The 12,125-nt window shown below is 44.7% G+C and overlaps 1 protein-coding gene across 15 annotated transcripts in view; it reads left to right on the top strand.

The window, feature by feature from the left end:
* The window catches only part of Kalrn (kalirin RhoGEF kinase), a 627,901-nt gene that overhangs the window by 568,756 nt on the left and 47,020 nt on the right, over positions 1–12,125 (top strand). For all 15 annotated transcript variants that reach the window (XM_076867942.2, XM_076867955.2, XM_076867941.2 and 12 more), the window contains 9 exons: positions 568–671; positions 855–924; positions 1,233–1,319; positions 2,091–2,183; positions 2,933–2,983; positions 3,806–3,883; positions 6,554–6,739; positions 7,099–7,270; positions 11,605–11,843. In XM_076867942.2, coding sequence (XP_076724057.1) covers positions 568–671; positions 855–924; positions 1,233–1,319; positions 2,091–2,183; positions 2,933–2,983; positions 3,806–3,883; positions 6,554–6,739; positions 7,099–7,270; positions 11,605–11,843 — 1,080 coding nt within the window. The remainder of the gene's footprint in view (positions 1–567; positions 672–854; positions 925–1,232; positions 1,320–2,090; positions 2,184–2,932; positions 2,984–3,805; positions 3,884–6,553; positions 6,740–7,098; positions 7,271–11,604; positions 11,844–12,125) is intronic.

Here is a 12,125-nt window from a genome sequence, read left to right as displayed (position 1 = left end):
GACATCAGTGGTGTGATTAAAAGTAATGTAACATGGGTACCTTGGGTTTTTTTTTATTTGTCTCTCTGATTGGGCCATGTGCTGCCTGTACAACCTCACAACCTGATTTTACAGCTGAAATGAGATGACATAGGACTGCTACAGAGCCTAAAGTGTTAACATTTTATGATTTATTTATAGGCCAGATATATCAAGTTCTGAGTCTTTAAAAATATAATTAACTTGAGTTAGGAGACAGGGAAGGAGAGAGGATCGTTTTCTTCTTTGTTCGGCTTTCTTTTCTTTTTTTTTTTTTTGGCAGAGCTGGGGATGCAACCCAGGGCCTGGTGCATGCTAGGCATGTGCTGTACCACTAAGACAAAGAAAGCACCCAGAAACTTCATAAAAGTTTTGACTCTCACTCTGCCCAAGGGCAGAGTCTTGGCTGAATAGGAAAAACTACAGCAGCATCACCCTCAGACTCACACAAAGCATGGGCTTCTCTGGGTGCTCCAGGTGGCCTTGACCCTTGACCCGCAGGTGCTTTCTCAGGAGCATCCTCTTATAACTACTGCCTGTCCCCTGCAGGGCTTCATGAAGAGGATAGAAGAGAAGGGCGTTCCTGAGGATATGCGAGGGAAGGATAAAATCGTATTTGGGAACATTCACCAGATTTATGACTGGCATAAGGAGTAAGTGTCCCGGCTGCCCTGAGGGTCAGGGCATCCTGGGAAATCCTGGACTCTGGAATCCTTTTCTTGCATCTGATGTAAAAGACGGAGTTTGAAGGGAATCTCCTGTCGTTTATCTCCCATTGAGAGGTAATGAATTCCAAGCAGTGTGACTTCCTCCTTTTATACTCTTTCCCCTTTTAGTTTTTTCCTGGCTGAACTGGAAAAATGTATCCAAGAACAAGACAGACTGGCCCAGCTCTTTATTAAACATGTGAGTGACACACTGACTCCTCCCCATTCACTTTAAAATTCCTTCTTTCTTCCGCTCTTCCTGGATTCACTTTTCTTCTTTCCCCTCTCTGAGGTTGTTTTGTGTTTTGTTTTTTTTCTTAAACCATCTTGGCCATGTGGAAGTGGGGGTCTGGCCCACTACATTTCCTAACTGCCTCAGTGTTCTTCCAAGTGTGGGCCACCCCTGTTCCCACCTCCATATGTAGAATAGCTCAGCACTCAGAGAGCGAGCACAAGGCACAAGACACCTGACTGTCGCATTCCCCATCTTTCCCTGTGCTTTGTCAGGAGCGGAAGCTGCACATCTACGTGTGGTACTGCCAGAATAAGCCGCGCTCGGAGTACATCGTAGCTGAGTACGACGCCTACTTTGAGGTGAGCTGCTCGGGCTTTGCTGAACAGGAAGGGGAAACTCAGGCCAAGAAAGCCACATTCAGAAACACCAGCCATCCTCCACCCACAGGAGTCGCTGCCTCAACAGAGCCATTAGCTGCTTACTTTAGTTCCCCTGAGCTACTTTGTTTGCAAGGAGCTGAGTTGGCCTCAGCTGTGGACTGCGGGAGGAGCTTCCGTTAGCAGAATGATTCTGAAACAGAGACTGATTGGAAGCCCTGATCCTTCCCCAATGACCCCAGAACAAACTGTGCCCACATTCTTCTGCACGGCCCCCTGGGCTGCTTGCTGAGGCCTCTCCTTGGTTGAGGGGTTTGCAGTCACTTCATAGCCTTGGTTTCTGTTCCCAGAGGTTTAAGCCTGGATGGATTGACTTTGTTGGTAGAGAGGCAGCACCTTCTCCCAGAGATCAGGGCTCAGCTGTATGGGTCACTGTCCTTAGGGCAGCTCTTCTTGCCTGACTCTGCTATGGAGAGATGAGAGAACCTGTTTCAGCTTGTCTCCCAAGACTGACAAGAGGACCAGTGTGACAGTGCTTGCTAGCCAGGCAAGAAGGCTATGGTAGCCTGTGTGATGTTGTAGTGTTTTTAACAAACAAGCGGATGTATAGGCAATTCTACCTTTTTCTTCACTTGAAGATGCTTGAACTTTATTGGGAAACATGAGGATGGGTGATCTATGCCTCGGAACCCTGACCCAGAACACTCAGCTCTTGGATTCCTTTCTTTCTAACATAGCACCCTTGTGTTTCAGGAGGTAAAGCAGGAGCTAAATCAACGGCTGACGCTTAGCGACTTCCTTATCAAGCCCATTCAAAGAATAACAAAATACCAGCTGCTCCTCAAGGTAAGAAGCTGGGAGCCCAGGCCAGGGCAAGAAGAGCATCTCCTTAGGCTACAGCCAGTAGCACACTGTGAAGGGACAGTGAACTGCGTGGGCAGGTATGGGCTTTGGAGGTGCAGACTTTTCTTTCCTCTACTATATTACTCTGTAAGCTCTGCCCCCAGATAATTTGCATAGCTCTTGCTTCTGCCCTTAAAACTGATGGTTACTTGATTTTTTTTTTCCAGTTCACTTTTTTTCACTGACTTAATACCTTTCAAAACTAACAAATAATGACATAAAATCAGAGTGGAATATGAGTGCAAAAAGAAAGGAAAGGCAAAGCCCTAAAGACCTTAGATGAGTAATACCTAAAACTTGATCATATTTTATTTTAAATAATAGTTTGACTTGATTTTTTTTCTCCTATGGAATTTGAGACTAACTGGAAAAGTCTGGACTTCCCTTCCTCTCATCCTGTCCTGTCATTATCCCCTTTACTTTCCTCCCTTCCTTCTTCCCTCCCCATCTCCCCTCGCTTTGAAATGTTGAATGTCCTGAGGGGGGGGGGGGTGTCTTCTTTATGTCATTACATCTAGCATGACTCATAATTTCATTTCTCAGCTACTGCAGACCATTGTCACCTCTGCCTAGAAAGAAACTCCTTAGGATGTTATTGCATTTTTACAATAAGTTTTTTTATAGCTCTCTGACTATATTTCTAACGAATTGTACCCCTCCCTGGACTCCTCCCTGCTTCCCCTCCTTGCTAGGACTTCCTGAGATACAGTGAGAAGGCTGGCTTGGAGTGTTCAGATATCGAGGTGAGTTTTCTGCTTGTAATGCTTTCTGTTCTTAGGGACTGCATTAGGCCCTGAAGGGAAAAGATTGTCTCAGGAAAACCAAGGGTCCAGGCCAACTCCTCTCACTCTTAGCAGCATGAAAAATGGCTAGTTAATGTGCAAAGTGTTGTTTTCTAGAATTCAAGAATTCTGTCCTGGGCCAGCCTAGCAGTTAGCCTACTGCTGCTCTCTTTGTGGCTGCAAGAGATCTGTATTAGGGAAGGGTGATTTTTGTCACCTTTAACATCTTCCAGAGAGTGGGCAAAATTGCAAATCCAATATGTAACTTTATCCACAAATCCAAGTAGTATTTGACTCCAACATATAAATATTCCACTTTCAGTCCCCCACCTCCATTCCAAGGATTACTCTCTAGGTGAAGTCCTTTGTGTCGCCATGGGGATTATTTTAAGCCAGAGAGGTTATAGCCTTTCTGGGCAGGCTATTTTAGGTCAAAACCTCAGTGTTTCCCAAGCCAGGCAAAGCTGTTACTTGGGCTATCAGGAAGCAACAGAAAGAAGAAAGAAAAGATGAGGAGGGAAAAGCTGGGAGATGGGATAAGAATGGACGAGGTAATGATGCCCCAACATGGGTGACTGACATGGAGCCCCTGCACCGATGACCAACAACCCCCATCTAAACAGAGCCCCATGGTCCTCTGAGAGTGGGCAGCAAGGACCACATGCTTTCCTAAAATAAAGGCACTAACAAAAGTCAAGGTCCCTGTCTTCTAGCCCTGAATTGCATGAGCTTCCTATCTAAAGGTTGTTCTCTCTCCTGAGTGACTGGTGTTCTTTCCCGCAGAAAGCTGTGGAATTAATGTGCCTTGTTCCCAAACGCTGCAATGACATGATGAATCTAGGACGCCTGCAGGGCTTTGAGGTGAGCCCTTGGAATGCTTCCAGCCCTCTCTCCTCTGGGTGGGAGTCCTGCCGAGTACTGAGGCCTCTTCCCTTTGAAGCCCCGTGTCCTGCCGTCTCTGCCTAGGCCCCTGGTTCCCAGGCCTGGAAGATGCATCTATTTAGGAAGTCCAGTGATAGGGCAGAAATAGAACTCTTGGCCAAACTGGAATCAGAATTCCAATGAATTTAGGAAAACCCAAAGTTCTTTATAATTAAAGCTGGCAATGACCTCTTCCCTCTTCCTTCCTGACTGAGAATATGAGAGACAGCTGGATAGCAGGATATATGATGGGCATAGATCCTAAGTGGGAAAATGAACAGTCTTTTTTTTTTTTTTTTAAAGAGGGTGGTTTCTCTTAAACAGATCTATGTAGTGAGTGAATTTTTAGATCAGTGAACATTTCTAATTCTAAAACCTCTCAGGACACATTTCTGAACTTTGAAGAGAAGAACCATGTCTTAAGGAACAAAGCCAGATGTCCCAAGGATAACTGAACACACCGGTTTGCTAGGGCTGCCAAAAGAAAGTACCACAAATTGGGTTACTTAAACAATAAAAATTTATATCCACAGTTCTGGAGGCTGGAACTTATTCACCCAAACCTATATTTCAGGTTTGGGAGAATAAGTTGGGCTCATGACATTCTTGAGCCAAATTGTCTTGTCTTCCTTATCCTGTGTGTCCTTGTCTGGTTCCCATGTTTGTTTGTGATAGGAACTAGGTAGAGGGTCTCTAGCTGTCCATTTTCTTAGATTCCTGGCTGTCCAAGGCAGACCTGACCTGTTAGCTTAAGCAGAGTCACTCAGCAGAAATACACTCTTTGAGTATGTGTGTGGCTTCTCTTTGGTCATACTGGAGGGACTTTTACACTTTCTCCCTTGGCATTATGCCAAGTGTGAGGCTATTCTGGATAAACCAAGTAATCCCTTTTGCTCTAGGATCTTGAAGCCCCTGTGTTTTCTGAACAAGAGTCTGACTGGTCTTTCTCTGGGTCTCTGGAAGAATGGCATCTGATTGTGCCATCCGACCCAAGTGAGCCTTCAGGGTGCATGTGTGTGTGTCCACGTAAGCCCACACACAGGAGCATGCAGTTCTTTTCTCTTTGAAATCAAGCAGCACTGACCTGTTTTCATCAAGCTGCAGAGAATCTGCTTTGCTTTCCTTCAGCTAATTGAGAAAGACAATGAATGTGTGTCTCTTCCCTGAATCCATGGCTTGGGACTGGGGAGAAGCTGGAGCCCCCTCTTCTAATTCCCTCCCTCTCCAATCTCTGGCTTTCTCTTTAGCATTGGCTGCCTCTATCACACGATCAGGTTCTTGTGTAATATTAATAGAGCTTTTAGAGCTTTCCTGGCTAGCTGGTCACTGGCTTAATATTAACTTTGGACCAGGGTAGAGATAAGCCTGTTTGGCTGTCGACCTTGGCAGTGAGAAGCCAAGCAGAGGGCAGGCATTTCTCAGGCACACAAAAGAAAAAATGACCCCTATGCCAGGTCATGTTTGGAATAAGGCACCAAGTGCAGAAAATGGTCCATGTTTGCACTAAAGGGTAAAAGTCGTCACCTGAGAAAGAGCACAGTGCAGAGGAGGGCTTCTGACCTCTGTCTCAGATGCCAGGGTCTTTTTGTGCAGGCTTTCTGATAGCCTCTGTGCAACTTGCTGGGTTGGGCATATTCCCTTTGACAATGTCTTTGAAAATCACATTAGAAGCTAACAAGCCAAATATACTGTACCTCTTCAGCTATGTAGCTTGTGGCCTCTTAGCTGGAGATATTTGACAAAGAATCACAGGACCCAGAGAAATATCTCCCATCTGATGTCGAGCCTATATATATGGTAACCCAACTTCCCCTTCTGACCTTATCAGGACACTTAAACTTCAGACTCTCCCCATCCTAAACAATCGAGGAAGGAGAGAGGGTCTTGGCTAGTCAGATTACTTGAGGCCTGCCTGCCTCACATCTCTTGGCCACAGGTTGGTTCCAAGTTTCTGGCTACAGAGTGCCCCAGGTGCTTGGCCCATGCCACAGGGGAGGCAGGCACTGTTGTCAGAGCTGCAAGGACAGAAAGGTCACTTCTAGTTCCAAGTGTTGCCTACCTTTTAGTCTCTTATTTTGGGGGGAAAGGGGGAGTACCAGGGATTGAACTCAGGGGCACTCACCCACTGAGCCACATCCCCAGCCCTATTTTGTATTTTATTTAGAGACAGGGTCTGACTGAGTTGCTTAGTACCTCACTTTTGCTGAGGCTGGCTTTGAACTCATGATCTTCCTGCATCAGCCTCCCAAGCTGCTGGATTATGGCATGCACCACTGCTCCAGGCTTATTCTCCTTTTTAATAAAAAACATGAAGGGCCAGGATAATTCCCATTCCTTTTTAGCTAATAGTTCTACCTTTCTCTGGCATTTCCTGGGAGCTATTTTTTAATGGTTCTGTTACCCTTTTATCCTTTCCCTCATGGGCCCTGTATGAATAGGATAGTGGCCTCAATCTGTCCCAGTGGGTGGGTCCCAACTCAGTGTCTTACTAGACTCCCAAGGCTTTTAGTGCCTGTCAGTTTTCCATGTTCCCAGAAGGGAACGTCATGTGGCCCAAAAGGGCTGTGTCCGCCTCGCTTCTTACTGGCTTCTGGCTTCTGTCTCCATCAGGGCACCCTGACCGCCCAGGGCAAGCTGCTGCAGCAGGACACATTCTATGTGATTGAGCTGGACGCCAGCATGCAGTCCCGGACCAAAGAGAGGCGTGTATTCCTCTTTGAGCAGATTGTCATCTTCAGCGAATTGCTCAGGAAGGGCTCCCTTACACCAGGCTACATGTTCAAAAAGAGCATCAAGGTGAGGGGCCAGCAGGCATGCAGAAAGGAAGAGCCAAGTTCTTGGAGCTGTGTCCCTCAGATAAGGCCCTGGAGTGGTGAGGACCCAGAGCCTCAAGGACCTCTCAGCCTAATAGCCTTCCAGCAAGAAGGCTGAAGGAAAAACAGTGATCACCCATGGGATACAGTGACAGGCCCCCAGCTGGTCTCCAGCAAGATCCTGCATGTTCTCCGCCCCCCAAAGGCAAAAAACAGAGTATTTCCTATTAAGTCCAAAGCAAATTTTGGAAACTTCTCTGAGATAAAAGAACTTTGACGTACAGTAATAGGTACTTGTTTTGTACAACTTCAATATGAAAAGGATCAACTTGTTTTTTCCAGATGAATTATTTGGTCCTGGAGGAAAACGTGGACAATGACCCCTGCAAATTCGCCCTCATGAACAGGGAGACTTCAGAAAGGGTCATTCTGCAAGCTGCCAACTCGGACATCCAGCAGGCCTGGGTGCAGGACATCAATCAAGTCTTAGAAACACAGCGAGACTTCTTAAATGGTATGTGCCACTCCTGCTTCCTGCAGGGCCTTTTCAGGGAACCCCACACCTCTTACCTTCCTTGGGTCTAAGCTCTTGGAGAGTTACGAGCTCAGAACACATTTTATATGGGCTCCAACTGTTTACTTTTCAGAAACACTTTAGAATTCTTTTGAACCTGAATTCACAAATGGAGCAGATTGGGTGTGAGAAAGAAGGCCCATCTTTCCAACAGAAGGGATCTTCTCTTCTAGGACATACCATGCATGCTTTTTGGCCACCACTACCAGCTGGTAATAATTTTAGAAAAATTCTGAGATGGGGACATCCTGTCTCATGGGAGCTGGCTGTCCGTGATGTGTGTTTTCACACTTGGTGGCTAATGACTGGTACTCTCTCAGGCTATTTTTTTTTTCCTATTTTTAAATTTTTTGTGCTCTACCACTAAACTACACCCCCAACCCCTCACTAGGGTTTTGTAGAGATAACAGAATTTGGCAGATCAGTTCAAATCCCTTTTCTGTTCCCAGCACAGCAAGGGCCCAGATAAGCCACCTTCCTAACTGACCTTGCCCCTGTCAATTGAGAAGTGATCACTACCTCTAAATTTCCAAAATACCCCCAACAAATTGATTATGCAGAGAATATAGCTCTCTATGACCCTCCAGGAATCTCCTAACAAGTGGAATGAAGGAGAGTCCCTACCTTCTTCTGTTTATTTTTGCCCTGCTGGGATTTCTTGACATTGTGCTTGGCATGTTAAGGAAGCATACATTTTTACACTAGTGCTGATCTGCTGAATTGGTGAGCTCAGAAGTCTCCCGAACAGAAATGCAGCCTGAAATTGAAGGCAAAATGGAACCAGTAGCAAAGTAAATCTGGACAGTCAGCAAATATATCTGTCTGGATGTGTACACACACACACACACACACACACACACACACACACATATATACACACAGGACCTCCTCCAAATGTATCACCTCTTCTTGCCTGCCCTGAGACTTGACTCCACGGCCCTATGTACTCACACTTGTATGCACACATTCAAACACACACAAGACCAGCCCAAGGTGTCCCATCCTTTCTTCCCAGTACAGTGCTGACATCTATATCACATGCCTATGTGTTTATGTCTACACACACACACTCGCACACACATGCACACATATCCACAGGTCCACCTCTGCATATATCACTTGCCTGTACTCAGGCTGGCACTAGATGGTAGGTGTACTCACACATGTACATACACATGTACACTCACACATGGGCCAACCCTTGGGCCTGTCACCTCTGCTTGTCAGTACTAGATCTAGACTTTCAAATGATAAAACATAGCATTTTCTGGGTGTCTAGCATGGAACTGAATGCTGTGGAGAAAGATAAGAGATGACATCCTAGTTGAGGACTTGGTCAAGGCATGATGTATCTCTGGGCCTCAGTTGACTTGTTTTCTGAGAAGGAGAGTTTGGGGCTAGGATGGTGGCTCAGTGGTAGAGTGCTTGCCTAGCATGTGTGAGGCCCTGGGTTCAATTCTTAGCATCACATATAAATAAACAAAATAAAAGTTCATTGATGACCAAAAAACATATAAGTAAATAAAGAATAAAAAAGAAAAATAAATAAAAGGACAGTTTGGGGCTAGATCTACTCTACCCATGCTGGGGTGAGCTGAGGTGGGCCAGCAGTACTGGCTACAAGGAAGCGTGGCCCACTGCCCTGAAGTGTCAGTTTTCTCCATGGTAAAGGAGTAAACACAATGTTTTTATTTTTAAAAAAATAGAGATTATATAGCAGGATGACATGACTTTTTAAGATAGAATATGAGTAGTCAAAGCAACTGCATATTTACAAAGATTTTTGGGGCCATGCCCTCTGCCCTCCAGCTATACAAAAGGTTGGTAGAAAAAACTAGACTTTCTAGGGCTCTTTTCCATTCTAAAAAAAATCTAAAATTGCCCCCTGAGGGATAGTAGCAAAAGTTGTATTTAACTTAAAATTTCTGTATATACAATTTTGGATTAATATTTTTATTGACAGAACAATTTAATGTCAAGACATGTAAATATACAAAATATATTCATTTAAATCGCATCCTACTGATTAGTAATCTCTGATTCTAAGCTAGAATGAGGATTTTAAGTTCATCAACTTAAGACCATAGAAAAATAAAGTAGGACAAAGATTTAAAGCCAGAAATTGTTTAAGTAACAATAACCACTCTCATATATTGAGTCCTTACTGAACAGCAGGCACTATATTAAGCAATTTTACCTGGTTTTTTTTTCACATTTTATCCTCACATCAACATGGAAAGATAAGTATTATCATCCTACTCTTTTTCAGGTGACAAAAGGGAGACTCAGAGAAGTTAAGAAACTTATCCAAAGTCACAAAACACTAGATGATAGAAAAAGTGAACCTAGAACTACAAGATTTCAAATTAGGCTCTTAACCACAAGACTGCAATGTAGTTGCTAGTGTAAGGACTTAAATTTATCTGTGAGCTCCCTAACAAGCAAAGCAAAGAAAGAAACAGACTATGGCATAAGACACTGAACCTGTGAACCTATCAGAGATACAGTTTTTCTGATCCTAAGACCTAAATGATGCAAATTGAGGCTGGTAAAAGAAGGTAGGGCTTTGGGGCTGGGGTTATGGCTCAGTGGTAGAGCGTTTGCCTGGCATGTGTGAGGCACTGGGATCGATTCTCGGCACCACATACAAATAAATAAAATAAATGTCCATCAACAACTAAAAAAAATTTTTAAAAAAGAAGAAGGTAAGGCTTCTATGTCGCTAACTTAAGAAGCATACTTCTTTTCGAATGCTTTAGCACAGTCATTGCAGATAACCAGGTAGTAACCCAATTTCACATGCTAGGTATTGAGTCATGGATTAGATTTGATTATTAACTAGATTATTGTTACCTAAACATTTAATGCCCCTAGAAGATTCCCCAGGCACAAGTCTCAGCTCTGTAATCCTGTTGCCTACTTGGCCACACTCGAGAGACAAGGCTGTGGTAATGGCCCAGGGCCAGGCTTTTATTTACAGAGACACACACAAGCATCTCAACCCATCTTTTCCTGCTAAGACCTCAAATAGAAAAGAGTTTGGCCCTATGTTGAATCCTATGCGGACCTGTCACTGTGGAAATACCTTTACAACTGAAAGTTCTCAGGGTTCCTGCTGTTAACCCATTTAAATAGCTGTCACACTGATTACTGACCAAAACAATGTCATCATGCCAGTCCTTGAAGTCATCCAGCATTCTACCTGGATGGCATTTGCCTGGCTGTACCTCTTTAGTGATCAATCCTGGGGATTTGATTATCTTAAACTCAATAAAACAAAGCTCATGTCTTTCTCTTCAAGTTAGCTTGTTCTCCTGTCTTCTGAGTTGCACTGACTACCATTTTCTCAGTCTCCAACCTAAGCCATCTTCCTTTCCTGCTAGCTGATCTCACCTAGGCCATCAGTTTCATGTCTGCTTTATATTCACACAACCCTGCTCTCGCTAGACCCTCTGGCCTCTTGCTGGTTACTGTCTCCTAGCTTCTGAATTAGACAGGAAGCCTTTTGTCTCTTCCTCTTCAACCCCTCTGCCAACTGCTACAAGGTTGATGTTCATAAAATGTGTCTCCAGAGATAGAATCTGAATTTACAACTTTAAAGTTCACTTTTTAAAATATTTTTTAATTGTAGATGGACACAATACCTTTATTTTATTTATTTATATGTGGTGCTGATGATCAAACCCAGGTCCTCACACATGCTAGGCAAGTGCTTTACCTGAGCCACAATCCAACCCCTTAAAGTTCATTTAATCCAGTCACTTTTCATGATCTGCAGAATTAAATCCAGCCTAAGAGTCCTGGCTTTCTAGATCATCACTTCATCACCCTCAACCTCCTTGCTTGTCTGAATCTTCTCCATGGAAACCCAAGGGCTTCAGCTCCTGGGACATCTGACTCCAGCCTGTTCCTTGAAGACCTCTCATTTGCTTCCTTCCTGCAGAATCTAAATATCAGAGGGATAGCCAGCCCTCTCCCGAAGCTCTTTATTCCTAATCCCCTATCCCCAGACACACACACCTGGAAGCACATCCCACAGAGCCTGCTCTCCTCCCCTCCCTTTGCACACTTGGCACCTAGAATGTGCTGCCATTTTGTTTTTTTATTTTCCTTATTTAGGAAGGTGCCCTGGTTCTCATAGTTCTGTAAAAACAAAGGTGGTAACTTCCTCACATATCCACACTCTGCCTAGCACAAAGCCCAGTACCTGGTAAGCCTCCAGATCCTCATGGGATTCCCAAAGCTTAGGATGACCGGCTGCCCTTACCTTGCAGCACTACAGTCGCCCATTGAGTATCAGCGGAAAGAAAGGAGCACAGCTGTGATGCGGTCCCAGCCTGCTAGAGTTCCCCAAGCCAGCCCCAGGCCCTACTCCTCTGTCCCCGTGGGCTCAGACAAGCCCCCAAAGGGCTCCACCTACAACCCGCCTCTGCCACCCCTGAAGATATCTACCTCCAATGGCAGTCCAGGGTTTGACTACCACCAGTCTGGGGACAAGTTCGAGGCCAGCAAGGTAAGTGCCAGCTTTTCACTCCTGCCTTCACCACCCTGCAAGCACAGCCTCAGAGGCCACTTTAGGAAACAGCATCTTTTTGTGCTAATTATTTTAGCAGGAACACTCCACTTAATACAGTCTAGTCTCAATTATTTTCCTCTCTTCTCCTATAAATTGAGTTAGACCAGTTCCCTCTGACTCAGACACTCTGTGTTAAAGGGCTATTATCAGCTACAAAAACTTCATAGATGCAAAGGATTATTGTGATGGTAAGCATGAAAATGGGTGAATTTTACCAAA

This window comes from Callospermophilus lateralis, chromosome 10 (genome assembly GCF_048772815.1).
Source record: "Callospermophilus lateralis isolate mCalLat2 chromosome 10, mCalLat2.hap1, whole genome shotgun sequence".
In the NCBI taxonomy this organism is placed as follows: Eukaryota; Metazoa; Chordata; class Mammalia; order Rodentia; family Sciuridae; genus Callospermophilus; species Callospermophilus lateralis.
The sequence above is the reverse complement of the archived record's forward strand: the minus strand, read 5'-3'. Positions and strand labels throughout refer to the sequence as shown.